The sequence below is a fragment of the Triticum urartu genome, chromosome 4 (genome assembly GCF_003073215.2).
Source record: "Triticum urartu cultivar G1812 chromosome 4, Tu2.1, whole genome shotgun sequence".
Taxonomy (NCBI): Eukaryota; Viridiplantae; Streptophyta; class Magnoliopsida; order Poales; family Poaceae; genus Triticum; species Triticum urartu.
In genome coordinates, this window is record NC_053025.1 from 602137872 (window position 1) to 602161336 (window position 23465).

Sequence of the window (23465 nt, forward strand, 5' to 3'; positions counted from 1 at the left end):
AGGAAGTGAAAGCATGGATCAAGATGTGGAAGCACAATATTCCGGCCAAAGTTAAGGTGTTCACGTGGCGTTTGGCAAAAGTTTGTGGGCAATCTGGAAGGCCAAGAGAGATGTGCTATGCGAGGACAAATTCCAGAGTCCGTTTGCTACATGCGAGTTCATACAGAATTTTATGAGGGGGCTGTAAGATGTTCAATCACCTTTTTTTTTAGAAGATGTTCAATCACCTAGTCATGGGGAAGGCTGCTAGAGTTTACATGTTGCAAAACATGAAGCAAAGGTCGGACAGAAGTTTAGCAATGACTGTTGCCCATGCGAGAAAGCAACCCGGCTATACACTGCAGACCGAATCCGAAGCCGAAACAAAAATCACATGAACCGTGCAAGTGAAGATATCAAAATCCTAAGGAACCTACTCTATTTCCCCTATGATGTGCATCATCTCTGTTCTTCCGAACCATATACCACTATCCACGTCGAATCTGAAAGACAGACACCACAACAGTACAACACCGAAACCATATGAGCCGCGCGGGTTAAGAAGATAACAAATGCTAATGTGCACATAGATAATGTGCTGCAAAATATAGCGCTCTAAACAACAGATAGCACGCTGAGAAATGAAAAACATATAGCCTCAACCCTGCGTGTATAATGGTCTGCATTCTCCCCGCCAAAAAAAAGGTCTGCATTCTGCATATATAACCTCCCAGATAAAAAATGTGCCAACAAAAAATAAACTAATCTTCCATGGCAAGCAAAGTACGTACTGAACAAGCCTTACACACATGAAAACAAATCCAGGAAATATAATCTTATTTACTACTATTAACTACCCCCTCCGTCTCAAGATGTAAGACGTTTTTTGACACTATGATGGTGTCAAAATAATGTCTTACATTTTGAGATAGAGTACTTGTTCCATTTTATCCAACTAGTTTCTCAGGTGGGATATAGTACTAGCTAGCTTAGAACTAACGCATTTTGGTACAGTGCTGCCATGACAGCCAAGAGCCAACAAGTTTAGAACTAACACATTTTGGTACAGCACTGCTTATGAAAACAGAGGCGATTTGCTGTCGCCCATTGCGTAAGATATTATGTTCTTCTTCAGTGGTGATATGTACTGGGCACCATGGAATGCAGCGGCTCTTAGAACATTGAGGGGTCCGAAATCGACAGAGTACATCTTCTGGAAGCCATCTAGAACTGCCGCCATCGCAATATTGGCAGCCTTGCGGTCAGTCTCATACCGATTCAGCAAAGATAGCTGGCAAATGGGAAAAGGTTTGGTTAGTTTGCTGTCCATGATGAACATGTTGTTTTATACTAGAGTAACCAGCATATGCAAGATGATGACAAACAATGATCCAAATAAAGAAACCAGGAGTTAAAGTAAGAAAGATTAGCTTGCCGAATGACCAGCTCATAGTATTAAGAGTTACTCATAGGAGCTAGATACAGTAGTATCTGCATAAATCTAACCAAAACACAGCAATATTAGGTACTTACATCCCCAATATCAGCACCAACAGAAACTCCTTCAGAAATAACTTTTGCTAAGGCAGCTGCATCTCCAAAACCCAAATTGACACCTTGACCGGCCAAGGGGTGCACTGTATGAGCAGCATCACCAACTAAGGCTAGCCTTTTTGAAACATAATCATGGGAATGCATCAGTGACAATGGAAATGCCATTCTCTCTGAGATCAGCCCAATTGCCCTTGGTGGTACTTCAAAGCATTCTTTCGTAGACGCTGCAGTACCTCCAAAGTCAGAAAACAACCTTTCCACGTAATGGTCAAGACTACTAGAGTTGGGATGCGGTCCATAACCAAAATCCAATGCACGGTTCACTGACATCACAAAATCTTCAGAGCTCATTGACTTATGCCGTGATGCCTCCTCTGGGCTCATTGTCCATACTATATTGCTGAAGTTGTCGCCTATTGGAAGCAGGGCAATCGGACCAGAAGGGAGAAACCTCTGCCATGCACAGTCATTCGCTGCAGTATGCTCTACTGTACAGATAATCGCACTCTGAGGATAACTCCAACCAGTTGTTTTTATGCCCGCAATCTGCCTTACATTGGATTTGGAACCATCTGCTCCTACCTGTGACCATAATTTAAAATAAGTGACTGAAGGCAATAAAGAGATACAAAAGTTTGAATGAATGGAGAATCATATATAGGAACTTACCACCAACTTTGAATATAAAGTCTGTCCATCACTTAGGTCAAGTTTAACCAAATTACTACGGCATAGTTCCTCTGCCTCAGTTGATGGTGGCTTCAGTCCTGCTACTCCTACGTTTCTGCTCTTTGATGGGAAAGCAAGAGACACCAATCGGGTAGGGTAGACCATCTTTCCAATGTCTTCCTTTTGCTCCTGGCAAGGGAAACATCTTAAGTAGCAATTTAATGTGACTACTTCAATGGGAAAAAAAGTCAGATAACAATATAAGTGCAACATCTAGCTGGAAACCACCCAGCCATTAATTTCCGTGTGTTCTGTTCTTTGATATTTTTAGGATATTTGAGATTACCTTATGAGGACTACTAATGTCACACACAAAATTGAACTGTGCTTCATGACCAACAATTCTAACGAAATATGTTGTCGGTAACTAATCATCGTGTACAGCTAATAAAAATCTAATATATGGGATAGGTGCCATAAAAGCAAGTAATCTGTTTTTTATGACAAAGGTCTCTTGTATAACATTTACTTTGCTCTCTAGAATGTGTGGGCTGTAAGGCTGTACTGTATTCAACAAGTTTATAAACTAGGAAAACCATTTGTATGGAGTGAGGTCTTATTAGACAAGTTCAACATCAGTCTAAACATCTAGATACGGATCAAAATCATTGAAAGTTTATTGAAAGATACAGACCTGTAAGCGTAACAGAAGTGAGTTGCAAAGCACCTTGTTCTCCACCACACATCTAAATAACGGAAAAACAAAGCAAAAGGTTATCAATGAACCAGTGGGAAAAAAAGTTTATCAGACAATTACAAGTTTACAGCAGCTCCCATTCAAACATACCCAAGATATTCTTTGGACACATCTCTTGCGTTGTACCTTGTGTATCCCAGTCCAGTGTAATCCCACACCTGCCAGCGAAAATGTGTTAAATTGCAATCAATGCTTATGTTGAACACCCACTATCTAAAGCAAGAAACTGCTGGTCTTGTTGTGTGCAGGTGTAGCAAATAAGTTGGAAGAAACAGTTGCTCTTGTTGTGTGCAAGTGCAACAAATAAGAATGAAGAAACTGTTGCTGTCATTGTTTGCAAGCGCCACAAATAAAAGAGGACAAGACCAAAGGTAAAGGAGGCATGCTAATGCATATACATATGGCTGAACAGTTGCCATGAAAAGATCACATAATAATGGCCTAATATGCACGAAATAAGGCATACAATATGTACCATCCAATCATAGTTAAGCTTCAAGTAATATCCAAAATTTAAATGAAATGAGCTAGGTAAAACAGGGGCCGAATAAGGTATACCATTATGTCAATGTATTTATGTTCCATTCGGAAATTGAGTGGGAAAACTTTGAAAGTGTGAAGCATTTGTGCATGTTCCATTTCACCATTTTATTGTGATCGATTCAATAGTTCATTCAATTTGGTTCACTGGGACAAATGAATCAAATGGATTCAATAGAGAAGCATCAATGACTTGTTCTGAGTCTTATCAATCACATGATGAAGTTAATCAACATATTTTTATACATGGACCATCGATTGCAGAAATCAAGTTGGCACTGAGGTTTGCACCATATTCAGTCTATTTAGTAAAGAAACAAACTAAGTCGAAATCTCCCCATATTTAAACATGTGCCATGAAACAGCCATGTTATGGACCATAGAGAGTTAAGCTGTACCCTAAGATTGGATATAAGCCAGTACTTCACCAATCATTTCAACATATCAGGACAGAAATAAACTAGTTTAATGAGACTATATGCTACAAATCTAACATAACACCTCAGGTAGTCAATAAAATAAAGTAGCAGTGCTGCAAGTCACTACAATGAACTTGCAAAAATTCCCCAGGATGCTCTAAGGACATGCTTACATGCTTGTAAGCATGACAATTTATTGCCATGTTCTATGAGGGCAGGGTTACTGCATGAGCATCTGCCATATTTAGTGAAACCTTCTTTGCTTATCATGTTTTAAAAGAATGTCCTAAATAAAGTTAGTCAGACCAGATCTTGCAAGAAACCATGTACTTGAATGGAGACTCGGTAGTTTTTCCTCAATGAGCAACATGGAACTAAGGGTACAATAAGATAAGGCAGATCGGAGATAAAAATAATAATGCTTATCACATAGGTTCAATAGAGCACACACAATAATCAGATTGATAAACAACGTTGACAGCTAAAACTAACCTAGAACAGCAAGTCAACGTTTGTCCCTCTCATACGTTATATAGCACTTATACCATTTATTTATGGTGTTTGTAAATGATAATATCGACATATCCATTCACGGAGTTACAGCTACTATGCAATGTAAAGGCTGCCTAGCATAATTCTGAATTCCCCTCCCAAGCTTCAGCACTGGAAATTTAAAGTTTATTAGGATTGTGCGGAAAATATATTAATATCAGAAACATAACATGAGTTCAGTTACCAAAACATATTTAATCCCATGATGTCAGAAGACACGTAAGGGAGGCCAAATATGATTCTTATACAAAGATGACAGAAAAATCTGCTTAAGAGTTCAGGTCACAATATTGAATACAACTGGTCACTGGTCAGCTTTCAAACAACGCATAATATATCTACAGGATACTGCATCTGTAGTGGATAATCTTTGGCTATGCTACCAGTTTTTCATGTATAGGGAACTGATATGATAGAACTAGATGTACTCGTCCTCTATATAGAATCATCCATATATTAAAAACAACATGACAGGCATGCATACTTTACAGCCAGCCCAAGCTCAAAAGGCCCACAAAAATTCTATTGCCCATTAAACTGCCAAGGTATTTATGTTTTCTATGCTTTATTAACAAACTTGATTACATGTTAACCCATAATTATTTTTCCCCTGGAACAGAAGAAAATAGGAAATAAGCAGACAGATGAATCATGAAATGTCATTTTAGTTTGATTTGACAATCTATCAATCATAGGAACACCAACATATATAAATTATTATATCTAGTGTAGGAATAGATGTAGTGGTAGAAAGCAGGTGAGCACAGAAAGGTAATCACCATCCATATGATGAAAATTGTATGTCATCACCTGCATTTTACCAAAGAAAGCATGTCTCTGCTGTAGAATATGCTCCCATGCACCAATATCTGTCACATGGCATAATACAAGTATGAAATATATGTCAAACTATACAATACTATAGCTACTAAATAAAATGAAGTAGCTACAAACACATAATAAGGAATGTTTTAAGATGTTGTACTTCTGAAACTACGCGTTGTCAAGCATTCCACTTTTCATCCTCAATAAGCAAAAATAGTTTTACACATTTAATCAAATTTATGATTAGGCACAACCAGTGGCAAAAAAGGAACAATGGGTATATATAGATCAGCAGAGTTGGCAGCACCATCCGTGATTGTGCCTATTTGACATGAAGTTCCAGGTTATCACTACACTAAACAAGAAATGCAGCTCAGCTGGATATTGTGTGATGACAGGTGCTAGGCACATATCAGTTACTTAGCTAACATCGCAAAGCAGTAGGTTATGAGTGAAGCACTTTGAGGTTATAGGAACAATCCTATGTAAGCACAGATGGGTTCTTCAGATCAATTTAAAAGCTAGTAGCATGTCTTGTTTAAACAACTGTCAAAACCAACAAAAGGGATCGACCTTTCTGAATTATCACCAAAACATACTAAGCACCCTTTAGTTCCAGATATTGATACACTGCCAACATTCGCCAAATTCTGGCTTGTAACAAAGCAATGACATATCGATTTTATGTTTATTACAACCTTACCTCTGAAGAAGGAAATGGTTGCAGGAGTAACAGTGCTGACCCTTGAATCAGGTATACCATCTTTCTTGAGATAATTCATTGACTTCAATGCAGGATTGCTATCGATGACGGCAACTCGCAGGTGTTTGGTCAATGGCATATTGGCTGCATGTAAGGATAAATAAGCGTAAACCCAAGATTATATACAGAATAGGTGTTTCCAGTCTAAAACAACCACAGCATAGGATTGTCAAATTCATACACATGATGTTTTCGTACAGCCACCAGACTATCCTGCACTACTGATAGCATTTGCAGTAATTGACATGGAACTAGTAAAATGGCAGGGAGAACTTTAATCCAATGGTGTCAGCATTCCTTTAATAGCTAATTATCAGATTATAAGGATCGATTCTCAGACTAAGAGCAACACGAAGCTGAGCTCATGAACAATTGGAAGCAAGGAACAGAGGTACACCAAGGCAGCAATACCTACAGAGTGCACAAGCAACAGCCAGGCCCACCATGCCTCCACCGACGATAGCAACATCAAGCTCGTCATCTCCGGCAACTTTCTCTGGGCCCTAAATGTTCACGGACAGAGTAAACCTCAATCAATCTCGCAATTCTCTAAACTCTATGGGCCACTGCACATGCGATTTGCGGACAGGAAATGTACCTGCGGCTCGGAAGCTCCCGCCGGCGCGCTGGAGAAGGCCCTCGAGGCCGTCCGGATCTGATTCGCCGCGGCGAAGCATCTGCGGTTTGGGGGGGGAAGGTGAAGAAAGACGAATGGATGAGCCGGAGCAGAACAAATCGCGGATGGAGGGAGGGGGGCAGAGAGAGCACTCGCGCGCACCTCGTTCTGCGCAGCAGGGCGTGGGCCGCGGCCGCGGAGGCGCGCGCCGGCGTCGGCGTCATCGGCGACGGGCGTCGGGGTTTGGGTTCCGAGGGCCGAGCCGAACGGAGGCCTGTCTGGTCAAGTGGTGCTCCCAATCCCGTATCTACGAGCTTGACGGACCCCGGGCTCCGCCCGCCGCCGGAACACTCGGCTCTGCCGCCGTGAACAGAGTCGAATTGGCCTGGAGACCCTTGAAGGCGGGGCACCGGTGGCGGGAGGCAGGCGAGGTCGGCTGTCGGGGGGGTGAACGTGCGGCGAGCCGGGATTGTGTGCGGGTGGAGACGGCGGCGGCCACGGTACCTAGGGCCTCTTGGAGAAACACGTCAGACCTGGGCATAGAGGAGGAAGGAGACGAGGATTTGTTTTTGTTTTCCTTTTCTGAGAAAAAGGAGACGAGGATTTTATTTATTTATTTTTAGATAATGGCCCGAGGATTTGGTTGCGGCGACCGCTGGCGCATATGAGCTTTGATGGACCGCCAGCTTCTTTTAGGCCACAACCCCCCGAACGGACATCAGTTTTGTCAGATTTTTGTCCATTTCGATTGAATAAAGAAACGGTATCCGGCTTTTTTTATGTTTGTGCTTGATGTGCGTCTAACGATTGGGCGCATTTCGTTCAACCGTCTGATGTTTCTTTTTTTACAAAGAATAGAAAACTCAAATTTTGACACCGTGATCATAGTTCATGCCAGCGACTATAGTTTATGCCTACAAAATGATCAACCCCCGAGTTTTCATGTCTGCAACAAAGTCAGCGGTTGTCACACTTGCCAGCCTTCAAAAAGAACAACCCTCAAGTTTTCTCGTCTGCAACAAAGCCAACGGGCCGACACACTTGCCAACCTTCAAAAAGAATGGCCATAGTCCATGGCCGAGGCCTTCCTAGTTCATGTTGTAGTGGTCGAACATCTCCTTTTGCCGTTTCTCGGACCAACTTCTCTCCAGGGACATGTTGGTCAAGTATACGGTCATGATTGCTAGCCACCTCTTTTTGCTTTGGTGTCGGCATTGATGGCCTCAATTGCGAGCTTCTTCGTTTGGACTTTGGACGGCCTCCTTCATGTCGAGTTTCCTTCTCTTGACGGCCTCCTCCATGTCGAGTTTCCTTCTCTTGACGGTCTCCTCCACGTCAAGCTTCTTCGTTTGGAGCTCCTAGCATATCTTCATTTGCTCCTCTTTTTCTTAATGCTTCCTCTCGCCCCTCACTTCCTTTTGAGTCATCATGTCGTGCAAAGTTTCTTGCAAGGTGAAAGAGGCCGCATCACGCTTCTCGTCGATCTTTAAGTTAGTTTTGCCCCTCGGCCTCTTCACCCATCTCCGTCCCCAGCCACGGTCGCCGGCCTTCCTTTCTTCTTTAGAGCGGCATATTGATCTTTGAACTCGGAGCAATTTTTGATGAGTGTCTAACAGTGAGTAAGAGTAAATGACTTGTTCTTATGTCGGGCCTTGAAGGCTTCCAAAGATTGAAATGCCTACACAATAAAAAAGAAGGCCACAAATGTAATAGCCAAGACACAAGATGCAACAAACATGAACATGACATTGCAATGAAAGAGGAAGAGGTCATACCAAGTCGCCCATGCCTAGACCACTCACAGGACGAGCTTCAACGCTCTCAAGTGCGGCACAAAACTTGTTGAATTCTTGCTGAATAAACTCCCATCTCTTTTGGATTGAGTTGATGCCACGGGTGCCCGCAAACTTGTAGGGCAGAAACTTTCTCCGTTCATGAAAGGTTGTATGAACTCTAGTCCAAAATGGAGTTTTTGGGAATGATGGGGGAAATAGGAGAGTTGTGTCCCCAATGGACGGACCAGGGGAGGACAAGGGCGGCGTCCCGCCCGTCTCCGTCTTGTCCATTTTGACGCAAACGCGGCCTAAATTTCGACCAGAAATGTGTCGACGACGAGCAAAAAACAGACGTTTGTTCGTATGCTCCTGCATGTTGGTTGTAATTTGTGTCCGTTTAGCACCGAACGAATGCAGGCGACTATTCGAGGTTGTGTGTTGGAGTTGCCCTTAAAGCATGGTTAATAATATAGTTAGCTGCTGGTTATATAGGCATGTCATGTCATCAAGAGCCGGCTATAAATTCATAACTTTATTTCCACTTTATGTCTATCTCTTTCTTATCATTAAACAGGAGCACGCGTAGAAGCTAGATCTTGCAAACGGACCGGCCCATTCACAGGCACCGAATGTAAAACTTCTCGAAAATTAAAAAGGGGCACGGGAGGTCGAACTCCCGACCTCGGGCTACAAATCAGAGCTGGAAACTGTCGCTTCCTAAAACCAAGCGCTACTCTTTAAGTATTTTCTACAGTAGTAGATCTGTTTCTTTTTAAAAAAATCAACGTTTCTTTTCAAAATTGTCAACAAATTTTATTACAAAATGTTATAATGTTTGAAAATGTGAAAGAAAATTCAAAATTCAAACAAAACCTTGAAACCCGGAAAAGTGAACAAAAATTGAAAGAATTTTTTATATACACTGAACAACTTTAAATTATACATTGAACATTTTTCTGATATACATTGAAACAAAATTAAATACAGGTTGAACACTTTTTTTATATACGCCGAACAATTTTTAAAAACACAATGAAAGAAAATTTAAGTACATTGAACATTTTATTAATATACGGTGAACTTTTTCTTGAATATATGGTGAACAGTTTCTTAAATATTCAATGAATAATTTTTAAAACATGGTAAACTGTATAATACACAAAAGAAGAGAAGAAAAAGAAAATGTAAATAGAAAAATAATTTCTTCAACGTATATCACAAAATGTTCAATGTATATTTTAAAATTGTACAATGTATATAAAGTTTCATATTTCTGGCCCATACAACACTGTGCAATCAACAAGTTTCACACATGTCTCCAACAAAGTTTTGTAGACTATTATGCTGAAGATATATTCTAATCATGAAGATTTGGAGAAGATTATACCCTTTTTTAGCCTTTTATTTTTGAACATATGTACACCTTTTAAATTTACAAAGCAGGAGCCAAGTCTGATTAATAAAACCTTGAAGTTGGAGACCTTGTGAGAAACGAACCCTCACATTTAAATCCCTTAGACTTTGTTTGATAGGAAGGGATCGTGGAGGTATTGAGAGAAGGGGATTTAAGGGGATTTGCTGAATCCCCCTTTTTCACCCAATCCTCCTGAAAGCTTAAATCCTTCTCCAGCCACACATCCCCTTCAGCAACGCATCCCTCCGCAAGGACGGCTGCTGCCGACGGCGGCGCGAGGAGAAGGCTCGCTCTGCACGTGGCTCCAATTCCACGAGGGCCTCCTCGTGCCTTCTGACCCGTGTGGGTCGAGGCGGATCGACGGGGAATCAGGTGGATTGGGCCAGCGAAACCTCTGTTGGAAATATGCCCTAGAGGCAATAATAAATTGGTTATTATTATATTTCCTTGTTCATGATAATCGTTTATTATCCATGCTAGAATTGTATTGATAGGAAACTCAGATACATGTGTGGATACATAGACAACACCATGTCCCTAGTAAGCCTCTAGTTGACTAGCTCGTTGATCAATAGATGGTTACGGTTTCCTGACCATGGACATTGGATGTCGTTGATAACGGGATCACATCATTAGGAGAATGATATGATGGACAAGACCCAATCCTAAGCCTAGCACAAAGATTGTGTAGTTCGTATGCTAAAGCTTTTCTAATGTCAAGTATCATTTCCTTAGACCATGAGATTGTGCAACTCCCGGATACCGTAGGAGTGCTTTGGGTGTGCCAAACATCACAACGTAACTGGGTGGCTATAAAGGTACACTATAGGTATCTCCGAAAGTGTCTGTTGGGTTGGCACGAATCGAGACTGGGATTTGTCACTCCGTGTAAACGGAGAGGTATCTCTGGGCCCACTCGGTAGGACATCATAATGTGCATAATGTGACCAAGGAGTTGATCACGGGATGATGTGTTACAGAACGAGTAAATAGACTTGCCGGTAACGAGATTGAACAAGGTATCGGGATACCGACGATCGAATCTCGGGCAAGTATTGTACCGCTAGACAAAGGGAATTGTATACGGGATTGATTAAATCCTTACCATCATGGTTCATCCGATGAGAGCATCGTGGAGCATGTGGGAGACAACATGGGTATCCAGATCCCGCTGTTGGTTATTGACCGGAGAGTTGTCTCAGCCATGTCTGCATGACTCCCGAACCCGTAGGGTCTACACACTTAAGGTTCGATGACGCTAGGGTTATAGGGAAAGTATGTACGCGGTTACCGAATGTTGTTCGGAGTCCCGGATGAGATCCCCGACGTCACGAGGAGTTCCGGAATGGTCCAGAGGTAAAGATTAATATATAGGAAGTATGGTTTTGGCCACCGGAAGTGTTCCGGGCATCACCGGTAGTGTACCGGGACCACCGGAGGGGTCCGGGGGTCCACCAGGTAGGGCCACTAGCCCCGGAGGCTTACATGGGCCAATAGTGGGAAGGGACCAGCCCCTAGGTGGGCTGGGGCGCCTCCCACCAAGGCCCAAGGCGTCCTCAAGAGGAGAGGGGGCAAACCCTAGGCGCAGATGGGCCCTAAGGCCCACCCTAGGTGCGCCCCCTCTCTCTCCCCCTTGGCCGCCTCCCAGATGGGATCTGGGGGCTGCCGCCACCCCTAGGGAGGGAACCCTAGGTGGGGGCGCAACCCTTCCCCTCCCCCTATATATACATGAGCAAAGGGGCAGCCCAACACGCGATTGAATCTCTCTGTTGGCGCAGCCCTACCCCTCTCCCTCCTCGTCTCTTGCGGTGCTTGGCGAAGCCCTGCTGGAGTACCACGCTCCTCCACCACCACCACGCCGTCGTGCTGCTGCTGGATGGAGTCTTCCCCAACCTCTCCTTCTCCCCTTGCTGGATCAAGGCGTAGGAGACGTCACCGGGCTGCACGTGTGTTGAACACGGAGGTGCCGTCTGTTCGGCACTAGGATCATCGGTGATTTGGATCACGACGAGTATGACTCCATCAACCTCGTTCACTTGAACGCTTCCGCTTAGCGATCTACAAGGGTATGTAGATGCACTCTCCTCCCCCTCGTTGCTAGATTACTCCATAGATTGATCTTGGTGATGCGTAGAAAATTTTGAATTTCTGCTATGATCCCCAACAGTGGCATCATGAGCTAGGTCTATGCGTAGTTTCTATGCACGAGTAGAACACAAGTTGTTGTGGACGTCGATTTTGTCAATTTGCTTGTCGTTACTAGTCTTATCTTGATTCGGCGGCATCGTGGGATGAAGCGGCCCGGACCGACCTTACACGTACTCTTACGTGAGACTGGTTCCACCGACTGGCATGCACTAGTTGCATAAGGTGGCTAGCGGGTGTCTGTCTCTCCCACTTTAGTCGGATCGGATTCGATGAAAAGTGTCCTTATGAAGGGTAAATAGAAATTGGCATATCACGTTGTGGTTTTCGCATAGGTAAGAAACGTTCTTGCTAGAAACCTATAGCAGCCACATAAAAACTTGCAACAACAATTAGAGGACGTCTAACTTGTTTTTGCAGCATATGCCTTGTGATGTGATATGGCCAAAAGGATGTGATGAATGATATATGTGATGTATGAGATTGATCATGTTCTTGTAATAGGAATCACGACTTGCATGTCGATGAGTATGACAACCGGCAGGAGCCATAAGAGTTGTCTTTATTTATTTATGACCTGCGTGTCAACATAAACGTCATGTAATTACTTTACTTTATTGCTAAAGCGTTAGCCATAGTAGTAGAAGTAATAGATGACGAGACAACTTCAAGAAGACACGATGAGGGAGATCATGATGATGGAGATCATGGTGTCATGCCGGTGAAAACGATGATCATGGAGCCCAAAAGATGGAGATCAAAAGGAGCAAAATGATATTGGCCATATCATGTCACTATTTGATTGCATGTGATGTTTATCATGTTTTACATCTTATTTGCTTAGAACGACGGTAGTTTAAATTGTTGGGTTTCGTAGTAATTTCAAAAAAATTCCTACGCACACGCAAGATCATGTGATGCATAGCAACAAGAGGGGAGAGTATGATCTACATACCTAGTAGATCGACAACGGAAGCGTTTGGTTGATGTAGTCGTACGTCTCCACGATCCGACCGATCAAGCACCGAAACTACGGCACCTCCGAGTTCTAGCACACGTTCAGCTCGATGACGATCCCCGTACTCCGATCCAGCAAAGTGTCGGGGAAGAGTTCCGTCAGCACGACGGCGTGGTGACGATCTTGATGCACTACAGCAGCAGGGCTTCACCTAAACTCCGCTACAGTATTATCGAGGACTATGGTGGCTGGGGGCGCCGCACACGGCTAAGGAATAGATCACGTGGATCAACTTGTGTGTTCTAGGGTGCCTCTGCCTCAGTATATAAAGGACCAAAAGGGGGGAAGGCTGGCCGGCCACATAGGGCACGCCAGGAGAGTCCTACTCCCTCTGGGAGTAGGATTCCCGCCCCCCCCAATCCTAGTTGGAATAGGATTCGCGGAGGGGGAAAAGAGAGAGGGGGGGCCGACCACCTCTCCTTGTCCTAATAGGACTAGGGGAGGGGGGAGGCGCGCGGCCCATCTTGGGCTGCCCCTTCTCTTTTCCACTAAAGCCCACTAAGGCCCATATAGCTCCCGGGGGGTTCCGGTAACCTCCCGGTACTCCGGTAAAATCCCGATTTCACCCGGAACACTTCCGATATCCAAACATAGGCTTCCAATATATCAATCTTTATGTCTCGACCATTTCGAGACTCCTCGTCATGTCCGTGATCACATCCGGGACTCCGAACAACCTTCGGTACATCAAAATGCATAAACTCATAATATAACTGTCATCGTAACCTTAAGCGTGCGGACCCTACGGGTTCGAGAACAATGTAGACATGACCGAGACACGTCTCCGGTCAATAACCAATAGCGGGACCTGGATTCCCATATTGGCTCCTACATATTCTATGAAGATCTTTATCAGTCAGACCGCATAACAGCATACGTCGTTCCCTTTGTCATCGGTATGTTACTTGCCCGAGATTCGATCGTCGGTATTCCAAATACCTAGTTCAATCTCGTTACCGGCAAGTCTCTTTACTCGTTCTGTAATACATCATCCCGCAACTAACTTATTAGTTGCAATGCTTGCAAGGCTTAAGTGATGTGCATTACCGAGAGGGCCCAGAGATACCTCTCCGACAATCGGAGTGACAAATCCTAATCTCGAAATACGCCAACCCAACATGTACCTTTGGAGACACCTGTAGTACTCCTTTATAATCACCCAGTTACGTTGTGACGTTTGGTAGCACCCAAAGTGTTCCTCCGGCAAACGGGAGTTGCATAATCTCATAGTTATAGGAACATGTATAAGTCATGAAGAAAGCAATAGCAACATACTAAACGATCGGGTGCTAAGCTAATGGAATGGGTCATGTCAATCAGATCATTCACTTAATGATGTGATCCCGTTAATCAAATAACAACTCATTGTTCATGGTTAGGAAACATAACCATCTTAGATTAACGAGCTAGTCAAGTAGAGGCATACTAGTGACACTTTGTTTGTCTATGTATTCACACATGTATTATGTTTCCGGTTAATACAATTCTAGCATGAATAATAAACATTCATCATGATATAAGGAAATAAATAATAACTTTATTATTGCCTCTAGGGCATATTTCCTTCAGTCTCCCACTTGCACTAGAGTCAATAATCTAGTTCACATCGCCATGTAATTTAACAGCAATAGTTCACATCACCATGTGATTAACACCCATAGTTCACATCGATATGTGATCAACACCCAAAAGGGTTTACTAGAGTCAGTAATCTAGTTCACATCGCTATGTGATTAACACCCAAAGAGTACTAAGGTGTGATCATGTTTTGCTTGTGAGATAATTTTAGTCAACGGGTCTGCCACATTCAGATCCGTAAGTATTTTGCGAATTTCTATGTCAACAATGCTTTGCACGGAGCTACTCTAGCTTATTGCTCCCACTTTCAATATGTATCTAGATCGAGACTTAGAGTCATTCAGATCTGTGTCAAAACTTGCATCGACGTAACTTTTTACGATGAACCTTTTTGTCACCTCCATAATTGAGAAATATTTCCTTATTCCACTAAGGATAAATTTGACCGCTGTCCAGTGATCTACTCTTAGATCACTATTGTACTCCCTTGCTTAACACAGTGTAGGGTATACAATAGATCTGGTACACAGTATGGCATACTTTATAGAACCTATGGCTGAGGCATAGGGAATGACTTTCATTCTATTTCTATCTTCTGCCGTGGTCGGGCTTTGAGTCTTACTCAATTTCACACCTTGCAACACAGTCAAGAACTCTTTCTTTGACTGTTCCATTTCGAACTATTTCAAAATCTTGTTAAGGTATGTACTCATTGAAAAACTTATCAGGCGTCTTGATCTATCTCTATAGATCTTGATGCTCAATATGTAAGCAGCTTTACCGAGGTCTTTCTTTGAAAAACTCCTTTCAAATATTCCTTTATGCTTTCCAGAAAATTATACATTATTTCCGATCAACAATATGTTGTTCACATATACTTATCAGAAATGTTGTAGTGCTCCCACTCACTTTCTTGTAAATACAGGCTTCACCGTAAGTCTGTATAAAACTATATGCTTTGATCAACTTATCAAAGCGTATATTCCAACTCCGAGATTCTTGCACGAGTCCATAGATGGATCGCTGGAGCTTGCATATTTAGTTAACACCTTTAGGATCGAAAAAACCTTCTAGTTGCATCGTATACAACTCTTCTTTAGTAAATCCATTAAGGAATTCAGTTTTGTTTATCCATTTGCCAGATTTCATAAAATGCGGCAATTGCTAACATGATTCAGACAGCCTTAAGCATAGATACGAGTGAGAATCTCTCATCGTAGTCAACACCTTGAACTTGTCGAAAAACCTTTTGCGACAATTCTAGCTTTGTAAATAATAACACTACTATCAGCGTCCTTCTTCCTCTTGAAGATCCATTTATTTTTATGGCTTGCTGATCATCGGGCAAATCCATCAAAGTCCATACTTTGTTCTCATACATGGATCATATCTCAGATTTCATGGCCTCAAACCATTTCGCGGAATCTGGGCTCATCATCGCTTCCTCATAGTTCGCAAGTTCGTCATGGTCTAGTAACATGACTTCCAGAACAGGATTACCGTACCACTCTGGTGCGGATCTTACTCTGGTTTACCTACGAGATTCGGTAGTAACTTGATCTGAAGTTACATGATCATCATCATTAGCTTCCTCACTAATTGGTGTAGTAGTCACAGGAACAGATTTCTGTGATGAACTACTTTCCAATAAGGGAGCAGGTACAGTTACCTCATCAAGTTCTACTTTCCTCCCACTCACTTCTTTCGAGAGAAACTCCTTCTCTGGAAAAACTCCGAATTTAGCAACAAAAGTCTTGCCTTCGGATTTGTGATAGAAGGTGTACCCAACAGTCTCTTTTGGGTATCCTATGAAGACATATTTCTCCGATTTGGGTTTGAGCTTATTAGGATGAAACTTTTTCATATAAGCATCATAACCCCAAACTTTAAGAAACGACAACTTTCGTTTCTTGCCAAACCACAGTTCAGATTGTGTCGTCTCAACGGACTTAGATGGTGCCCTTTTAAACGTGAATGCAGCTGTCTTTAATGCATAACCCCAAAACGATAGTGGTAGATCGGTAAGAGACATCATAGATCGCACCATATCTAATAAAGTACGGTTATGATGTTCGGACACACCATTATGCTGTGGTGTTCCAGGTGGCGTGAGTAGTGAAACTATTTCACATTGTTTTAACTGAAGACCAAACTCGTAAATCAAATATTTGTCTCCGCGATCAGATCGTAGAAACTTTATTTTCTTGTCACGATGATTTTCCACTTCACTCTGAAATTCTTTTCAAATGTTTCAGACTTATGTTTCATCAAGTAGATATACCCATATCTGCTGAAATCATCCGTGAAGTTCAGAAAATAACGATACTTGCCGTGAACCTTAACACTCATCGGACCGCATACATCAGTATGTATTATTTCCAATAAGTCAGTTGCTCGCTCCGGAGAACGGAGTCTTAGTCATCTTGCCCATGAGGCATGGCTCGCAAGCATCAAGTGATTCACAATCAAGTGATTCCAAAATCCCATCAGCATGGAGTTTCTTCATGCGCTTTACACCAATATGACCTAAACGGCAGTGCTACAAATAAGTTGCACTATCATTATTAACTTTGCATCTTTTGGTTTCAATATAATGATTATGTGTATCACTACGATCGAGATCCAACGAACTATTTTCATTGGGTGTGTAACCATATAAGGTTTTATTCATGTAAACAGAACAACAATTTATTCTCTTACTTAAATGAATAACTGTATTACAATAAACATGATCAAATCATATTCATGCTCAACGCAAACACCAAATAACACTTATTCAGGTTCAACACTAATCCCGAAAGTATAGGGAGTGTGCGATGATGATCATATCAATCTTGAACCACTTCCAACACACATCGTCACTTCACCCTTAACTAGTCTCTGTTTATTCTGCAACTCCCGTTTCAAGTTACTAATCTTAGCAACTGAACTAGTATCAAATACTGAGGGGTTGCTATAAACACTAGTAAAGTACACATCAATAACATGTATATCAAATATACTTATGTTCACTTTGCCATCCTTCTTATCTGCCAATCACTTGGGGTAGTTCCGCTTCCAGTGACCAGTCCCTTTGCAGTAGAAACACTTAGTCTCAGGCTTAGGACCAGACTTGGGCTTCTTCACTTGAGCATCAACTTGCTTGCTGTTCTTCTTGAAGTCCCCCTTCTTCCCTCTGCCCTTTTCTTGAAACTAGTTGTCTTGTCTACCATCAACACTTAATGTTTTTCTCGATTTCTACCTTCGTTAATTTCCGCATTACGAAGAGCTTGGGAATTGTTTCCGTTATCCCTTGCATATCATAGTTCATCACGAAGTTCTACTAACTTGGTGATGGTGACTAGAGAATTCTGTCAATCACTATCTTATCTGGAAGATTAACTCCCACTTGATTCAAGCGATTGTAGTACTCAGACAATCTGGGCACATGCTCACTAGTTGAGCGATTCTCCTCCATCTTTTAGCTATAGAACTTGTTGGAGACTTCATATCTCTCAACTCGGGTATTTGCTTGAAATATTAAATTCAACTCCTGGAACATCTCATATGCTCCATGACGTTCAAAACGTCTTTGAAGTCCTGATTCTAAGCCATTAAGCATGGTGCACTAAACTATCAAGTAGTCATCATATTGAGCTAGCCAAACGTTCATAACGTCTGCATCTGCTCCTGCAATAGGTCCGTCACCTAGCGGTGCATCAAGGACATAATTCTTCTGTGCAGCAATGAGGATAAACCTCAGATCATGGATCCAATCCGCATCATTGCTACTAACATCTTTCAACACAATTTTCTCTAGGAACATATCAAAATAAACACAGGGAAGCAACAACGCGAGCTATTGATCTATAGCATAATTTGCAAAATACTACCAGGACTAAGTTCATGATAAATTTAAGTTCAATTTAATCATATTACTTAAGAACTCCCACTTAGATAGACATCCCTCTAATCCTCTAAGTGATCACGTGATCCAAATCAACTAAACCATGTCCGATCATCACGTGAGATGGAGTAGTTTCATTGGTGAACATCACTATGTTGATCATATCTACTATATGATTCACGCTCGACCTTTCGGTCTCCGTGTTCCGAGGCCATATCTGTATATGCTTGGCTCGTCAAGTATAACCTGAGTATTCCGTGTGTGCAACTGTTTTGCACCCGTTGTATTTGAACGTAGAACCTATCACACCCGATCATCACGTGGTGTCTCAGCACGAAGAACTTTCGCAACGGTGCATACTTAGGGAGAACACTACTTGATAATTTAGTGAGAGATCATCTTATAATGCTACTGTCAATCAAAGCAAGATAAGATGCATAAAGGATAAACATCACATGCAATCAATATAAGTGATATGATATGGCCATCATCATCTTGTGCTTGTGATCTCCATCTCCGAAGCACCGTCGTGATCTCCCTCGTCATCGGCGTGACACCTTGATCTCCATCGTAGCATCGTTGTCGTCTCGCCAAGCTTATGCTTCCACGACTATCGCTACCGTTTAGTGATAAAGTAAAGCATTACATCGCGATTGCATTGCATACAATAAAGCGACAACCATATGGCTCCTTCCGGTTGCCGATAACTCGGTTACAAAACATGATCATCTCATACAATAAAATTCAGCATCATGCCTTGACCATATCACATCACAACATGCCCTGCAAAAACAAGTTAGACGTCCTCTACTTTGTTGTTGCAAGTTTTACGTGGCTGCTACGGGCTTAAGTAAGAACCAATCTCACCTACGCATCAAAACCACAACGATAGCTTGTCAATTTGACTCCGTTTTAACCTTCGCAAGGACCGGGCGTAGCCATACTCGGTTCAACTAAAGTTGGAGAGACTGTCGCCCGCAAGCCACCTATGTGCAAAGCACGTCAGGAGAACCGGTCTCGCGTAAGCGTACGCGTAATGTCGGTCCGGTCCGTCTCGTCCAACAATACCGCCGAACCAAAGTATGACATGCTGGTAGGCAGTATGACTTATATCGCCCACAACTCACTTGTGTTCTACTCGTGCATATAACATCAACATATAAAACCTAGGCTCGGATGCCACTGTTGGGTTTCGTAGTAATTTCAAAAAAATTCCTACGCACACGCAAGATCATGTGATGCATAGCAACGAGAGGGGAGAGTATGATCTACATACCTAGTAGATCGACAACAGAAGCGTTTGGTTGATGTAGTCGTACGTCTCCACGATCCGACTGATCAAGCACCGAAACTACGGCACCTCCGAGTTCTAGCACACGTTCAGCTCGATGACGATCCCCGGACTCCGATCCAGCAAAGTGTCGGGGAAGAGTTCCGTCAGCACGACGGCGTGGTGACGATCTTGATGCACTACAGTAGCAGGGCTTCGCCTAAACTCCGCTACAGTATTATCGAGGACTATGGTGGCTGGGGGCGCCGCACACGGCTAAGGAATAGATCACGTGGATCAACTTGTGTGTTCTAGGGTGCCTATGCCTCAGTATATAAAGGACCAAAAGGGGGGGAAGGCTGGCCGGCCACATAGGGCGCGCCAGGAGAGTCCTACTCCCTCTGGGAGTAGGATTCCCCCCCCCCAATCCTAGTTGGAATAGGATTCGCGAAGGGGGAAAAGAGAGAGGGGGGGCCGGCCACCTCTCCTTGTCCTAATAGGACTAGGGGAGGGGGGGAGGCGCGCGGCCCATCTTGGGCTGGCCCTTCTCTTTTCCACTAAAGCCCACTAAGTCCCATATAGCTCCCGGGGGGTTCCGGTAACCTCCCCCCGGTACTCCGGTAAAATCCCGATTTCACCCGGAACACTTCCGATATCCAAACATAGGCTTCCAATATATCAATCTTTATGTCTCGACCATTTCGAGACTCCTCGTCATGTCCGTGATCACATCCGGGACTCCGAACAACCTTCGGTACATCAAAACATATAAACTCATAATATAACTGTCATTGAAACGTTAAGCGTGCGGACCCTACGGGTTCGAGAACTATGTAGACATGACCAAGACACGTCTCCTATCAATAACCAATAGCGGAACCTGGATCCTCATATTGTCTTCCACATATTCTACGAAGATCTTTATCGGTCAGACCGCATAACAACATACGTTGTTCCCTTTGTCATCGGTATGTTACTTCCCGAGATTCGATCGTCCGTATTCCAAATACCTAGTTCAATTCGTTACCGGCAAGTCTCTTTACTTCTGTAATACATTCATCCCGAAACTAACTTATTAGTTGCAATGCTTGCAAGGCTTAAGTGATGTGCATTACCGAGAGGGCCCAGAGATACCTCTCCGACAATCGGAGTGACAAATCCTAATCTCGAAATACGCCAACCCAACATGTACCTTTGGAGACACCTGTAGTACTCCTTTATAATCACCCAGTTACGTTGTGACGTTTGGTAGCACCCAAAGTGTTCCTCCGGCAAACGGGAGTTGCATAATCTCATAGTTATAGGAACATGTATAAGTCATGAAGAAAGCAATAGCAACATACTAAACGATCGGGTGCTAAGCTAATGGAATGGGTCATGTCAATCAGATCATTCACTTAATGATGTGATCCCGTTAATCAAATAACAACTCATTGTTCATGGTTAGGAAACATAACCATCTTAGATTAACGAGCTAGTCAAGTAGAGGCATACTAGTGACACTTTGTTTGTCTATGTATTCACACATGTATTATGTTTCCGGTTAATACAATTCTAGCATGAATAATAAACATTTATCATGATATAAGGAAGGAAATAAATAATAACTTTATTATTGCCTCTAGGGCATATTTCCTTCATAAATAAGATGATCCCTCACTAAAATTTCAAGAAAGGTGTTCCCCTTAACTGTGCACCGTTGCGAAGGTTCGTTGTTTCGAAGCACCACGTGATGATCGGGTGTGATAGATTCTAACGTTCGAATACAACGGGTGTAAGCCAGATTTACACAGCAAAAACACTTAGGTTGACTTGACGAGCCTAGCATGTACAGACATGGCCTCGGAACACGGAAGACCGAAAGGTCGAGCATGAGTCGTATAGAAGATACGATCAACATGAAGATGTTCACCAATGTTGACTAGTCCGTCTCACGTGATGATCGGACACGGCCTAGTTGACTCGGATCATGTTTCACTTAGATGACTAGAGGGATGTCTATCTGAGTGGGAGTTCATTAGATGAACTCAATTATCATGAACATAGTCTAAATTGTCTTTGCAAATATGTTGTAGATAAATAGCTCACGTTGTAGATCCCTGTTTCAATACGTTCCTAGAGAAAGATTAAGTTGAAAGATATTGTAAGCAATGATGCGGAGTGGGTCCGTAGTCCGAGGAGTGTCCTCACTGCTACACAGAAGGCTTACGTCTTTGATGCACCGCTCAATGTGCAAACCCCTACAACGTCGTATGTGGATGTTGTGAACACCTGACAGACACGTCCTGATGACTACTTGATAGTTTAGTGCACCATACTTTACGGCTTAGAATCGGGATTTCAATGACGTTTTGAACGCCACAGAACATATGAGATGTTCCAAGAGCTGAAATTGGGATTTCAGGCTCATGCCCGTGTTGAGAGGTGTGAGACCTCTGACAAGTTCTTTTGCCAACAAGATGAAGGAGAATTGCTCAGCTAGTGAGTATGTGCTCAGAATGTCTGGGTGCTACAATCACTTAAATCAAGTGGGAGTTAAACTTCCAGATAAGATAGTGATTGATAGAGTTCTCTAGCCACTATCACTAAGCTACTAGATCTTCGTGATGAACTATGACATGCAAGGGATGGAGTTGATCTCGGAGCTGTTCGCGGTGCTTAAGACCGTAAAAGGTAGAAATCAAGAAGGAGCATCAAGTGTTGATGGTTTAATAAGACCACTGGTTTCAAGAAGGGCAAGGGCTAGAAGGGAAACTTCATGGATGGCAAACCAGTTGCCGCTCCAGTGAAGGAACCCAACGTTGAACCCAAACCCAAGACTAAGTGCTTCTATTGTAAAGGGAACGGCCACTGGTAGCGGAATTACCCCAAATGCATGGTAGATAAGAAGGCTGGCAACTTCAACAAAATTTATACGTGTTATTAATGTGTACCTCACTAGTACTCCTGGTAGCACCTGGGTATTGGATACCGGTTCAGTTACTATTATTGGTGACTTGAAGCAAAAGCTACGGACTAAACGGAGACTGGCTAAGGGCGAGGTGACGATGTGTGTTGGAAGTGTTTCCAAAGTTGATGAGATCACCATCGCACGCTCCATCTGCCTTCGGGATTAGTATTGAACCTAGATAAATATTATCAGGTGTCTACGTTGAGCATGAATATGATTAGATCATGTTCATTGCAATACAGTCATTCATTTAAGTTAGAGAATAATGGTTATTTTGTTTACATGAATGATACCTTTCATGGTCATGCACCCTATGTGAATGGTTCATTGAATCTCGGTCGTGGTAATACACATGTTCACGCCAAAAGATGTAGAGTTAATAATGATAGTACCACTTTCTCGTGGCACTGCCGCTTAGGTCATATTGGCGTAAGATGCATGAAGAAACTCCATGTCGATGGATGTTTGGAGTCACTTGATTTTGAATCACTTGACACATGCGAGCCATGCCTCATGGGCAGGATGACTAAGACCCCGTTTTCAGGTACAATGAAACGAGCAAGTGACTTGTTGGAAATCATGCATGCTGATGCGTGTGATCCAATGAGAATTGAAGCGTGCGGTGGATATCGCTATTTTCTCATCTTCACTGATGATTTGGGTAGATATAGGTATATCTACCTAATGAAGCACAAGTCTGAAATGTTTGAAAAGTTCAAGCGATTTCAGAGTGAAGTTAAGAATCATCATAACAA

At 42.8% G+C, this 23465-nt stretch overlaps 1 protein-coding gene across 2 annotated transcripts; it reads right to left on the reverse strand.

Annotated features, from left to right (window-relative positions):
• Positions 1–716: 716 nt before the first annotated feature.
• On the reverse strand, positions 717–7249 carry LOC125553070 (ubiquinone biosynthesis monooxygenase COQ6, mitochondrial-like). Of its 2 annotated transcripts, none has more exons than XM_048716824.1 (10): positions 6837–7249; positions 6657–6735; positions 6474–6561; positions 5999–6142; positions 5281–5339; positions 3050–3117; positions 2897–2948; positions 2203–2391; positions 1513–2115; positions 717–1270 (listed from the first exon to the last, which is right to left on the reverse strand). In XM_048716824.1, the coding sequence occupies exons 1-10, from the start codon at positions 6896–6898 to the stop codon at positions 1055–1057; spliced, it is 1560 nt and encodes a 519-aa protein (XP_048572781.1). In that variant the 5' UTR covers positions 6899–7249; the 3' UTR covers positions 717–1054. The 2 variants fall into 2 exon arrangements, with proteins under 2 accessions (XP_048572781.1, XP_048572782.1); XM_048716825.1 differs by having other exon boundaries at positions 6470–6561.
• Between the last annotated feature and the right edge of the window lie 16216 nt (positions 7250–23465).